The sequence below is a fragment of the Grammomys surdaster genome, unplaced genomic scaffold, assembly GCF_004785775.1.
Source record: "Grammomys surdaster isolate TR1022 unplaced genomic scaffold, NIH_TR_1.0 199, whole genome shotgun sequence".
Taxonomy (NCBI): Eukaryota; Metazoa; Chordata; class Mammalia; order Rodentia; family Muridae; genus Grammomys; species Grammomys surdaster.
Genome location: NW_021604644.1, coordinates 3959558 through 3973726, shown reverse-complemented (window position 1 = coordinate 3973726; position 14169 = coordinate 3959558). Strand labels below are relative to the sequence as shown.

General features: G+C 46.1%; 1 protein-coding gene across 1 annotated transcript in view; it reads left to right on the top strand.

Annotated features, from left to right (window-relative positions):
* The window catches only part of Frmpd1 (FERM and PDZ domain containing 1), a 164816-nt gene that overhangs the window by 134975 nt on the left and 15672 nt on the right, over positions 1–14169 (top strand). Inside the window, exons 7-10 of the mRNA XM_028770261.1 lie at positions 1328–1435; positions 5635–5730; positions 12108–12233; positions 13540–13659. Of these exons, the coding sequence (XP_028626094.1) occupies positions 1328–1435; positions 5635–5730; positions 12108–12233; positions 13540–13659 (450 nt within the window). The remainder of the gene's footprint in view (positions 1–1327; positions 1436–5634; positions 5731–12107; positions 12234–13539; positions 13660–14169) is intronic.

Below are 14169 nucleotides of genomic sequence, written 5' to 3'. Positions count from 1 at the left end.
GTGTTGAAGGGAATGTGGGATGCTAGCTGGGAATTAGCCTATTGGGCAGGAAGATCAGGCCCTGTTGGTCTTGTTCGTATAAGACACTGCTCAAGTGTCACAGTTTGACCTGATGTGATCCATGTAAGAGTTTACCATCTAATCATACCAGCTAATATGAGTCTTTTTACTTCTGGAGAAAGAGACAACAGTCAAGAGAGGCCAGTCACAATGCACACAGACAAAAACTTCAGGGAGTTCTGTCTCGCTCCCAAATGTGTGGATGGAAAGCCTGAAAATCAGAGAAGCCCAAAGACAGCTAGAGTCATACAGTTTGGGGAGGATTTCCGTTTTGTTTTGTTTTGTTTGTTTTGTTTTGTTTTGTTTTGTTTTGTTTTATTACCAGGGAGTGGGGATTTGGTTGGTTCTTTGTTTTTCTCCAGTTAGAGTTTCTCTGTGTAGCCCTGACTGGCCTAGAACTCACTCTGTAGACCAGGCTAGCCTTGAACTCAGAGATTTGCCTGCCTCTACCTCCCGAGTGCTGAGATTAAAGGCATACCGCACCACTGCCTGGCTGATCATATAGTTATTTTTAATGTTTGTTTATTTATGTGTATGTGTCTGGTCTGTGTGTGTTTCTGTCGTGTGTATGTGTATGTGTGTGTTGTGTGTGTGTGTATGTGTATACAGGTACATGCACAAAGACCAAAAGAGTGCTTGGGATCAGGCTTGGTTACCCAGAAGGTAGGACCTGAACTCCAGTCCTAATACACACATGTACATGCACCCACTGGTACACACACACACACACACACACACTTCCATTTATCAGAATTTGTGTTTGAGGTTTTCACAACTTGTAAGGTAGAACTTGGGACTTAGGTCCCCCTCAGCCCTCTTTATCTCAGTTTGTCACCATTAGTTCACTGCCATTTGGAATTTCCAACCATTAAGACACACAAAAACATTGCCTAGATCAGATTCCTTAGATTTTAGGAAAAGAAATCTTTAAATGGAGTGCCCTCCTTCTGTGTACACTTTACTGAGTCCATAGCAACCATGAGGCTGTGTGTGTGTGTGTGTGTGTGTGTGTGTGTGTGTGTGTGTAAGAATTAAGAAGAAGGCCGGGCGGTGCACACCTTTAGTCCCAGCACTTGGGAGGCAGAGACAGGCGGATTTCTGAGTTCGAGGCCAGCCTGGTCTACAGAGTGAGTTCCAGGACAGCCAGGGCTGCACAGAGAAACCCTGTCTCGAAAAAACAAAACAAAAAAACAAACAAAAAAAAGAATTAAGAAGAAGTAAATGCTTTTATGAATGTGCTGTTCCAAAGTATGTTGATATTTTTCAGGGAGTCCCCAAGTCATCATTCCTGACTGAAGAGAAGAGGGCCCGGCTGAAGACCAACCCTGTGAAGGTTCATTTTGCTGAGGAAGTACTGGTCAGTGGGCACAGCCAGGTGCGTCAGCAGCCAGAGATGAGAGTCCTTGCTGAAGTAGGCAAGCTGTCTTCTAGCATGTGCCTCGCCACAACTCTGGAATCTTCAAAAAAGATGCAGAGGGAGCAACAGACATTTGCTGGAGGCTTAGTGAACTTCCTCTGCAGGACAAGGGAAGCTGGGGCGCCCTGGGCCAAGGCTGGGATAAGGAACAAGTCCTGGGTGTGGCTGCCTGCTACCCACCAACTCTACTCTCCTGCTGTGATAGGCCTGACGATTCCAGTTCTTATTATGAATGAGCTTACTATTACCTTAAAAGGAAATATTAACATGTTGCTAAAATAATGGTGGTGGTAGCTGGGATTTCTTTCCTTTTTAAATTTAATATCTGTTAAGAGCCCACTTTAAACCTTTTCTGTGTCTAGTTCTTCTGTCCTGCAGAGGAATTGTAATAAAAGAGGAAACAAGAGGCTTAGCGTAAGAGAATTCACTGCTAAATCACACAGTAAGAAAAGGCAGGAGCCTGGACATGTGTGACATCACTTCTTTTGTTTTTATCCTGGTCATACTCTCTAGTTGTTTTTGATATAGAAAGATCCAGGATTGATGCGAGAAGGCAGGGGTATGCTGTGAAAAGACATGTCTGTTAAGGGAAATTTGAGCCTTCAGATGGGTTGTTTTAAGGTTTATTTTTATTTTTTTATGTCTATGTGTGTGTATTGGTCTCTATACTCAGTGTGCCTCTGTGTGTATGTGGGGGAAGGGGTGAGAAAAGCCAGAAATGAGCATTGGATCCCCTGAAGCTGGAGTTAACAGTTAGAAGCACCCCGTGGGTACAGAGAACAGAACTCAGAACAACAAGCTTTCTTAACCACAGAGCCTTTTCCTATCTTGAGATTGATGTTTTAATAAGGATTTATTGATTAAAGACACATTTACTCATAAGTTGTAAAATGGCTGGTAACTTTTGCCATTCTGAATCCAGCCATCAGTATTAGATTTTAAAACTTTCAAGTCAAAACTTCTTGTCATCCAGAGAAATTGAAGGGTTGACTCTGTGGTCATTTAAACAAAGAATTTAATCAGTTCACCTGGTCCACATAGAAAAGCCTTTCTTTTCTCTCTGCCCTGCTACATGACAGAACACATCTTCATTGAGACCTGAGAGAAAAAGGTAGGCTTGTTCAGGAAGGGGTCAGTGGAGGCCTAATACATCAATCAATCAGGGTAAACCTGGGACGCTGCCTGGCAGCAAAGATTTGAATCTCTTGAGTGTCCATACTTGTGAAAATGGATTGAACCTCTCTGAAGATTAAATTTAGATTCAACATGTGCATTCACTTAATCTTAGGCAAAAGGCCAAGAAGCAGGTGACTTGCGTATTCAGAGTAGTGTACATGCTGAGTGGTGGGGATGAGAAGCAGCTCCGGACAGAAAGCATAAGCCCCACAGGTATGGACCAGGTAACCAGGACTGTCACTTTTAAAATGACCCTCGTCACTCATCCCCTCGTATCTGTTCTGAAAACCCAAGAGAAGGACAAGTTTTAAAACCCAAACAGGCTACTGAACTGGTTAAGAGTTTTGATGGAGATGGGCAGTTTAGGGGACAATGTGTCCCAAAAGAGTCTGTCTCTAAGAAACTTGCAGGTTGGGGCTCCAAGAATAGGCACCTGCACCAGCCACCCAGGGAGAGGAGCGCTTGTCACTGTGACCTGCAGCTCCATCCTCAGAAGCATTTCAAAGCTGATTAAGCTTCCCTTAAAAATGAGAAGACGATAGCTCTGAGGAGGTACATCACTCTAGATTATTCTAGTAAAACCCAGTTTGGAAATGGGTCTGGCTTGGCTCACAGTTAAAGAGACACAGAGGAAAACTGTTACTAAGTGATAAGCTGGTGAGCTGCCAGCTCATTAGTGATGAGCACAAATCAGGGGGATAAAAAATGTGAGCCTGGGTGCTGAGAAGGGTTCCGGTCCTGCATCCCCTGGGGCTTTGTAAAACCGTTCATAAGCTCACGGGGGAGGTGAAAAAGATGCAAACTGATATCTCCCACGAAATATGGCCCAGACATCTCACATGTATAAATTTAGAATATAGAGAGATTTAAATGCAAGAAATGCATATAATAAAGATAGCTGTAGTATCAGTATTTTAAATAGCCAAAAACTAGAAAGATGCTGTGTGTCTAGAATAGAGACCTGGTTATTTCAGTTCCTTAAGATATGTTAAAGCCTTTGCAATGATAAATAGTAAGCCTGCATAAAATCATATATGAAATGTTAGGCAAAAATAAAAGAATATAGAATTATATATAGTCTTTTTTCAGCTCTCTAAAATTTATGTACAAATTTAGACTCACATTGAAAGAAATTTTAAAGAAAAATAAATGGGAGCTATATGATGTTAAGTTGTATTTTTTTAAGCCTTATAAATCACAAAGTATAATGTACCAAGGAGAAAAACCCCCAAGTGAGAAATCCAAAATGAGATTTTTTTTTTATACCCAGAGCCAGAAACTTGAAATAACATCCCACTTCCTGGCTGAGTGTGATTTGGTATTAGAGCATGTCTTAGTTAGGGTTTCTGTTGCTGTGATTAAATACCATGAAACTGGGAGGGGAAAGAGTTTATTTCCATTTACAACTCCATCACTGAGAGGTCAGTGCAGGAACCCAGGGCAGGAACCTGGAGACAGGAGCTAAAGCAGAGGCCATGGAGGAGCACTGCTTACTGTCAAGTTCCTTCCTCTGGCTTGCCAAGCCTGTTTTCCTGTACACCTCAGGACCACCTGCGGGAGGGGGAGGCTGATCTCCCCTACGTGGAACATTTACCAAGAAAAATGCCCTAGAGACTTGTCTACAGGCAGTTTAGATGGAGGCATTTTCTCAACTGAGGTTCCTCTTCCCAGATGGCTTTAGCTTGTATCAAGTGACAAAAAGGCACCCAGGACCGTTACCTCCATAAATAAAAACACTGTATCCAATCTTACCTCCATAAATAAAAACACTGTATCCAAACTTACCTCTGTAAATAAAGACACTGTATCCAGTCTCATCTCCATAAATAAAAACACTGAATCCAAAAAAAAAAAAAGTTAAGCTAAGCACTGATATTATATACTTAGAAGACTAGATTCTCACGGGGAGAATGCTGACAAGTGTGCTGGAGGCAGAAGAGAATGGACTTCTTTGCCCAGTTGGGCTTTCTCCCCAGACTCTTCATTAAGACACATAAAGCCAGTCCTGGTTCAAAGCCTGTGAGGGAGCTGGAGAATTTCTCCCTAGTTCTGGATAATATCAGTTCTAAATTTCAGCTCAATTCAGAGGTCATTTTTTAAATGGGAGCTGACCCTGGGGGGACCTTTCCCCCACCCCCAAATGCTGCCCTGCTCCCAGGGATCCTGACTGGCATGAAGTTACTAAAGACTAGCCTATTCCTGACTCCCACAGCCCTGGAAGAGTGCCAGGGTCCCTTAGAGGTGATGGGCGGGTTCAGGGAGTGCAGGGCTTCCCTCTCTGCCCCTTGCTGATGTTTCACTGTAGAGAGCTACAGCAATAAAATGGGGTAGGGGAGGGGGCTTTAAGGAAGCATTCCACCTCTAACTCCACCCTCATTCCATGCCAGCCCCACAAGGAAGGGTCTAAGGAAGGGAAAGGCCCCATGTGAAGAGCTTAGATACTAGTCAGTGTTTGTTTGTTTGTTTGTTTGTTTGTCTGTTTTTCAAAACATGGCTTCTCTGTGTAGTGCTGGCTGTCCTGGAACTCATTGTGTAGATCAGGCTGGCCTATAACTCAGCGATCCACCTGCTTCTGGCTCCCAAGTGTTGGGATTAAAGGCATGCACCACCACCCAGTCAGACATCATTTTGGAAATTGTGTCCCTTAAAGGTGGCACCCAATAGATACACACCAGTGAACAGCTGTGAGCCAGGACAGGCTCCTGTAGTGCTCTCACTGGTAAAGACCCACCCTTCCTTCCCTACAAACCATCACATTTGAGAGGCTCTCATGCATTTTCCTAAACAAAGCAAATCTCTCCCCCTGGAGAAATTCCCAAATCCTAAAAAGCAGCAATTAGCTCTCCAAAACTGGCAGTGCCAGGCAGCTAGGGATTGGTGTGCCAGGCAGCTAGGGATTGGTGTGCCAGGCAGCTAGGGATTGGTATGCCAGGAGCCAGAAGAGTGTGTCTGCAGTATAACACTGCTCTTGTGTTTTCCAGGGGAACTCTCTGCTTTGTATGCCCAACGTGCTCAAGGTGTACCTCGAGAATGGACAGACCAAAGCTTTCAAGTTTGAGGCAAACACAACTGTGAAGGTATTCAAAATAAATCAGAACCTTTTTGTCATGGGAAAGTTGCGCAGCGGACCACCAGACAGCTTGCCCTCTGTCTGCCTTGATGGGCTCGTGCCCACTGCAGCCTGCATGCTCATAACAAGATATACATTGTACTATATTCTTTGGTTATATAACCATCCAATCAGATGGTTTGGGGGGCCACTCTGGAGTGTTTATTTATGTCACTTCCTACAGGGGAGGAACTCAGGACTCAGAGCAGCAAAGTGACTTGTTCAAGGTCATACTACATCTCCGATGCCTTCATCCTTAACCACAGGCTTCCCAACATCTCGTCTCTGCCTCCATCTGCTACCCAAAACTAAATTAGCTAAACACTAAGGCGAGATGTGAGGACAGGCCCAGGCCCTTGCATGTTCTTATACATAATCAACTCCTCACGTGAGATTCTCAGAGAGGGGTATGGAGCCCGGTAAAGGACTGTAAGAGCCCCCAGTCACGCTTAAAGAGGAGATTGAGCACCCCAGAAACTCCAGTTGTCTAGAGCAGGATACAGTGAGGCAAAAGACGGGGTGAGTAAGTTGTACATGTGCCACAAACATGCATCTTTCACACACCAGCCCATCAGCCTAGGTGGGGAAGTACACCTGAGCACTGTGGAGGGCAACTAAGATTTCCACAAAGGCAGACAGAGGATGAGGTACACACCAGGACAATCGGCATTATCCAGCAAAGTGTGCAGTGGGACCACACGCTGCTCTCCTAGGAGGGGGAATAGCCATGGAGGCCCTCCAATGCCAGACAGTATTGTCCAGATGGGAGAAATAGCTCTAATTGTTCCTGAGCACAGAAGGAAGAGGTGTCAGTGAAAAGCTGCAGTAAGGAAGCAAACTGTTGTTTCTAAGATGTAAAAGGCATAAGGGCTGGGTATGGTGGCACACACCTTTAATCCCAGCACTCAGGAATCAGAAACAGGAACAGCTTTGTGAGTTTGAGGCCAACCTGGTCTATATGAGTTCCAGGACATCTGGGGTTACATAGAGAGACCCCATCTTATCTTACAAACAAAAGACTACAGCACATGAACACACACACACACACACACACACAAATGAACAATTAAATAAGGGGCTGGATGAGAGGTGAGATGACGCAGTACATTATAGACAGTAGCCAAGACACATATACTCGCGCATGGTAGTGTAGTAATAAATATTAGAAATCCCAGCGAGGGGTTTCTACCCGCCTTAGACCATTTATGTTCCCAGATGAAAGACACACACAGCCTTTATATTTTTAAATACGCCATAGGCAGCACAATAGCTGGGCAGCTGTCTATCCCCCGTGCTATAGAATCTACTTTCAGTAACCCCAAGTTATCACTGTCTATTTACTATGTTCCATCTGGGCTGCTCTCATTCCAACTGGGCAGCCCTCTGGGCCAAGTTCCTTGGGCCTTAGCCCATGGTGGCTCTCCTTCTATTCCATCGCAGCCTCTTTCCTCTCTCCTCCTCCTTGTGGTACTCTCTCTTGCCAGCCCTCAAAACCTCAACCCCACCTATGTCTCTTCTGCCCAGATACTAGCTGTCAGCATCTTTATTCACTAATCAGAGTTAACACTGGCGCAGGGTCCCAGGGGCTGTGTGCTGACTCCAGGTCTTGGGGCAAGCACTTAGCATTACAATAGACAGTAAAAGAGAAAGCCTCCACATGGTGAGTGCATTCATGCACACATACATGTGCATAGGCATAGATACAATATTTCGCTCTAGCACCTTCCTTTGGCAATTTCCAAGCTGCTCCAATTCCCTGCCTGTTTCCACCTTAGTGTAGTTTAGGAGAAGGCCCTTTGGAACCTACGAAGCTCCAATGCCATTGGAGGAACAAGAGGGAGAACTGGATGCATTTAGTTCATGCCAGCCACTCTGCTGGGCACTTCCTTTCGTACTATCTAATTTAACATCTCCATAAGCTTGAGGGGTGACTGACTGGCATTATCTCCACTTTGTAGGTAGGAACACAGGCCCAATAGGTCCCCAACGTGCTGTTATCCACTGGTTTATAATCAAGCTTGCTCCAGGCTGGAGCTTACCTCTCCTCTGTTATTCTGCCCCAGAAGGGAAGCTCTGTGAGCAAATCAGGCAGGGTTCTACTTCTGTCATCTTTGATCAAAGTAGAGTGGAAGAGGGCAAGTAAGTCTTCAGTGGCAGCCAGAAATACCCTGAGGGGATTTACAATAAAAGTTCACATTGCAGAGGAATGAAGAAGATAGAGTTAGGACTGTGAACAAAGGCTTTAGCAAGTATAAAATTGGCTGATCGTATCTGCAGTGGCCAAAGTTTAGAAATCAAATCTCTTAGCTCTTTATAAGAGGGAGAGCAGTGGTTCTACACAAATCCTCTCAGGGAAAAAGGAAAAGTTGCTTCAGCTCACCTGGAACTTCTTCCCACCCCTCACCATGGGAAGATTTTTAAATCAAAAAACGTTCTTTGGACCAGAGCTATAGCAGACTGAAGCCCCGGGTTCAGCCTCTGGAGCTGCGTGGACTGGGTGTGGTAGGCACATGCCTGTGATACCAGCACCCAAAGTCTGGCAGTCAGAGTTCAAGATCATCCCTTAGCCACATAGCAAGTTTGAGGCCAGCCTGGGGTGACAGACTCTGCTCCCCAACCAGAAAGAAACAGAAATAGACAAAAGCATCTCTAGATTGAAGGAAATGTCATTTTATCCATTAACATTTACTGACTTGCTGACGTGTGGGTCAGACATTTCTGTGTCACTTGGATGTTGCTAATACAGAAACCATTTGCTTGGGGTTATCCTGTTAGGAAGCCTGGGGTATTGGGTTGGCGTTGGAGATGGAAGACAAGGTACCATGTGCTTAGGTTTAGGAAAGGGCCACAAAAATGATGTCGTGCAGGCTCAGGGGAGAGATCTTCTAGCTGAGTGTTAATGCACGGCTCCTAGGAACCACTGGGCCATGATAGACATGGAGAGGTGGACAGGTTTTGATAGCAGTGGATTGGGAGTGGAATCAAGACGATTCCAGGCATGGGAAGAAGACCAACAAAGACTCAGAGATGGGCAAGTTTGTCAGATGTTTGAGAGCAGGGCACACTGACAAAAGTTCCAGAAACAAAGTGGGAAGCGGGGCGTGGTGCTGTACACCTGTAATCCTAGCACTCAAGGCTGAGGCAGGAGGATCATGAATTCAAAGTTAGTCTGGACTACAGTGTGCGACTCTTCTTTTCTTTTTTAAAATATTTCTTTCTGTTATTTATAATTATGTGATGTGTTTGCCTGCCTGTGTGTAGGTATGTGCACACAAGTACAGTTACCCATGGAGAACATAGGTGTTGGATCCCTTGGGAACTCAGGTTACAAGAGGTTATGATCTGTCTGATTTGTATGAGTATCAAACTCAGGTCCTCTGTAAGAACAGTATTAGCTCTTAACCATGGAGCCATCTCTCCAGTCCTGAGATCCCTGTTCCCTTTCTCTTTCAAGTCAGGGTCGCTCTGTGTAGCCCTGGCTGCACTGGAACTTGCTCTGTAGACCAGGCTGGCCTTGAACTCACAGAGATCCACTCACTTCTGCCTTCTGAGTGCTAGGATCAAAAAAAAGCAGCACCACTATGTGGCTGAGACATTATTTCTTTAAAAAGAGGGCAGGGGATACTATGGAAGAACTGGTTCCATTAGCACTTGATACTTAAGTGTCTATTAAGTTGAATTTGAATTTTGACCATTTAACCTTGGAAAGGCTTGACTGTTCTTGCAAAGGAGAGCAAGACAGATGCAAGCTTAGCCGAGGGCCTCGAGAGCAGTGGTTCTCAACCTGTGGGTCACGACCCCTTTGGGGTTGAATGACCCTTTCACAAGGGTCACATATCAGATATCTTGCATATTAGATATTTACATTACAATTCATAACAGTAGCGAAATTACAGTTATGAAGTAGCAACTAAATAATTTTATGGTTGGGGTCACCATAAAGGGTCATAGCATTAGGAAGGTTGAGAACCACTGCTTAGATCTACAAGATAAAAGACCAGATAAAAAATATTTTAGGGTTTGAGGGCCATCCGGACACTTTCAACTTTCCTGTCATAGTGGGTGGTGTGTGGCTTTGTTCTCGTGACATTTAAAGATGAAATCAGCAGTGAGCTCTATTTGTTCCATGGCTGCTGTGTGACAAGTCCTCTAGATGCAAGGTGGAGGACCGCTGGATGGCAGAAGGGACAGTCAAGACAGGAAATGTGTATGGGCTTTCAAGGCAAGGGAAAGATGGGAGAAGGAACCGTCAGAGTCAAGAGGCAGGCTTGCCACCAGTCAAAGACCAATAATGCGGGTCAGTGAAATACCTGGGCAGGTAAAGCATTTGCCACCAAAGCTGGCAACCTGAGATTGAACTCAGAATCCACATGGTGGAGGGAGAGAACAGATTTCTGCAAACTGTCCTCTGACCTCCACAGACACACCGGCATGTGCACCACCACAAACATGCACAGAAAATTAGTGAATGAAACAAAGTAGAAACGATTTTTCATAAATTCAGCAGCAATGCCAAAAATGTATACGTTCATATTTCATAATTGTACAGTTAAGAGAGAGTGATGAGTGTCTGCTGTGGTAAGTACCATGCCTGGCACACAGTAGGTGCTGAATTAATGTTGTTGACTTGCAGACACAGATGCCCTCTTCAGAATGTAGTCACTGCTTTAGCTGTGGAGGGTAATGGAGCCAGCAGTGAGGGCACTGGTGGTCAGGAGTCACGGGGGACTTCACAATTGGGACTTTCTAAATCTGAGGTTCTGAGTTCTGTAGTGCATCCACAGTGATCACTGATCAGGTGACACATTGCTGAGTATCTCCAAGGCCCCAAGCATTGGAGTATAACAGACCCTGACTGTGTATAACAGACCCCGACTGTGCTGGCTAGTTTTATTACAGCATGACACAGGCTGGAGTCATCTGGAAGGAAGAAGCCTCAGCTGAGAAAATGCCTCCTCAAGATCTGGCTGTAGGGCATTTTCTTAACTAGTTATTGATGGGGAGGGCCCAGCTCACTGTGAGTGGCACCAGCCCTGAGCTGGTGGTCCTGGGTTCTGTAAGAGAGCAGGCCAAGCAAGCCATGAGTAGCAGCAAGCCAGTAAGCAGAAACCCTCCATGGCCTCTGCATCAGCTCCTGCCTCCAGGATCCTGCCCTGTTTGAGTTCCTGTCCTGACTTCCTCCAATGATGAACAGTGATGTGGAAGTGTAGGCTGACTTAACCCTTTCCTCCCCAAGTTGCTTTTGGTCATGGTGTTTATCACAGCAGTAGAAACCCTGACTAAGACTCCAACACTGGTGAGGTCTACACTGTCAGTGAGTTGCTGTCTATGAAGGTAAAAGGAAATGAGCAATAAAACAAATGCTAGAGGTGAGCTTATGTAGAACACTGCCTGCCAGGGAGTGTACTAAGTGTCTTCCATGGGGAAATGAATGCACACAGCAGGGTGTTGGTGTCTACCAAAACAGAGAAAAGCCACAGAGAACAACAGTGTGTCCACGAACACAGCGAGCTGGGGAGGATCAGTCTCAGCCTAGAACCCTTTCATGTATCTGATATAATGTCCTTTATAAAAAGAGCATCGTATTAAAGAAATGGATATTAAATAATGTTGGGGACTATAAACATGCCCCAGGAGCTGGGGACCTAGCTCAGCGGGAGAGCTCTTGCCTAGTATATGTGAGGACATAGGTTCAATCCCCAACCAAAGCAAATCAAGATCCTCCTGCAGCTGAGAGTAATAGGCAGGATGACATTTAGATACAGTACCCATATGGGATCTCTCTGAAGAGGTGACATATAAGTCAAACTTAAGAGGACAGAAACAGCCTTATGAAAAATGATTTTAAAAGTGTATGCATCAGAGGAAAGAATGTCTGCGAGTGCCTGAGGCATCCTCCATGACGGGGCCACTGGAGAGAAAGGCCGAGTGTGGCCTGGTGGCTGTGGGGCCCCAGCACAGCATTATCTCCCTTTCCATCCTGACGGCCTCCCCGCAGTCTGCAGGCATTGTTATCTTCCACTTCAGAGGAAGAAACTAAAGCCAACATCTCATAGTCACATGAGAGAACTGGGAGGATTCTGTCCAGAAAGCAGTTGGTATAGACTGGCAACTCCAGAGAGTTTCTATCCCAACACTGAGACAAGAGACTGGTATCTCTCTGTGATGGCTGCATCCTTGCTGCCATGAGCGGTACAGGGCCATAAAGGTCCAACATGGGAGCTGGGACCCTGCCTGTGTTAGCAGCAGACACAGCAGCGCCAACTTCTTCTACTGGGGAAGCTGTAAGAAGGCCAGGGAAGTTTCCCCACTCATCAGGTGATCCCTCTTCCCCTCCACTGCCAGGACATCATCCTCACGGTGAAGGAGAAGCTGTCCATCCGAAGTATCGAGTACTTTGCGCTGGCCCTGGAGGAGCAGTACAGCATCTCCCGCCTACACCTTCTGCATGAGGAGGAGCTCATTCAGCAGGTAGGAGGACCGGCCCCACTCTGGGAGGCCAGGCTCCTCAGCCACTTCAGGGCTGGATCACATGCACTCACTCAGCCTGGGTAAGAAGGGCAAGACTCGGGCCTGGTTTGCATCTGTTCCTGTGAGGTACTCAGGGCACAGTCCAAGATACCCACCTTCTAGGTGTAGAGATAGAGGTTTAGCAGGGTAAGGTTGTTTTCCCCAGTCACATATCTGACAAAGTCCTTTGCTTCTAGCTTTATCTTTCCTAGCACCCTACTGTCTCAGAACTATTAGGGGACATTGGCTGCTGTGTCCAAAACTCTTTCTGTGGCATTGCCCCACTGAGAGATAACCCCTATGATAGGACAGGACAGTCAGTCCATCTGTGCCACTCAGTCCTCTAGCTATTCAAGAAGTTGTAGTACAGACTCTTTAAAGTCAAACATGGGTCAGTTCAACAAATTATTGTAGGGTGTATACTATGAAAAGATCAGTAGACATTCCACAGTTGGGGAAGAGGAGAGCCTCTTCAGCAGGGGAATGGAACGGGGAAGCCTTGACTTTGGAGGTCACTCAGCCTACCTCATTGCAAGTGGCTTATGACTTGATCACCGACTGCTGCGAACTCTTAAAGAATAATAAAGTGCAGAAGGGTACAAACTCCATCTTCATTTGTGGAAATCAACGCTCATATGCATTCTGTCCTCCTGGCTGTGATAAAACCCCTGTCAGGAGCAACGTAGGAGAGGAGAGAAGTTTCTTTTGCCTCAGAATTTAAGAGTTGCAACACACCATCATTGGCATGGCAACAGGAACAGTCCTTGTCCGTGATGGTGGGAGCTTATCACAGCTGGTCACACTGTAGCGGCAGATAGGAAACGGAGGGACCCAAGATATACCCCAGGGCCTCAGAGACACACTCTCTCCAAGCAGCCCCACCTCTTAAAAGCTCCACAGTCTCCCAAGACAGCCCTTCCCACTGAAGACCACCTGTTTAAACATGCTGGGGGAGGGGAGCTTCACATTCAAACCACAAAGCAAATAGACCTAGACTGTCCTTGAGAGGACATTGAGACGTGGACGGAGGCTCCTAGACTGTCCCTGGGAGGACATTGACATGTGGGCAGGGATTCCTCTGACAGAAGAAACAACACTCTTTGAATCTTTCACATTCCACACCATGGGAAAGAAAACCATGCTAAGAGAGGAGGCTGTGGGGCCTGGAGAAAGACTGAAATAGAAAGCGGCCTCCCTTTCTCTTTTCCCTTGTGAAGCTGCTGTAGAGAGAGCTGTGAGGTCACTGTATCTTCCTTACCTTGGGCAGGTTGTGGAAAGGGAAGAATCCCAGGACTCCCGCTGCCTCTTCAGGGTGTGCTTTGTTCCCAAGGATCCCCTGGACCTGCTAAAAGAAGACCCCGTGGCCTTCGAGTATCTCTACCTGCAGGTGACCAGGCTGTGCTTTCTGGGATGCCAGTGTCCTCAAGGATGCACATTGGGTTGGTGGTGGCTAAACAGCTCTCCCGAGGGACTGTCTCTTTCTAGAGGACAGTGGGTCTCATTATCCCTCCCTGTTGTTCCTGCTCTGAGTTACTGTAATGGGAGATTTGCAGTAGACTAATCAAATTTAGGCTTAGTCCTCAATGTACATGATACATTTTTCTAATACTATTAAACACTGTTATCCTTTCCACTTTTATTGCAGAATGGGGCTTTAGTGCCACAGAAACTCATGTTAGAGATGACGTAACCGGGTCTTAAGAAGGGGCATGTGTCTGATGTCCCCACTTAGCAGTAGAACCAGACCTGGTTTCTCTTTTCTTCCTCCCTTCCTTCCTTCCTCCCTCCCTCCCTCCCTCCCTCCCTCCCTCCCTCCCTCCCTCCCTCCCTGTCTCCCTGTCTCCCTTCCTTCCTTCCTTCCTTCCCTCCTTCCCTCCTTCCCTCCCTCCCTCCCTCC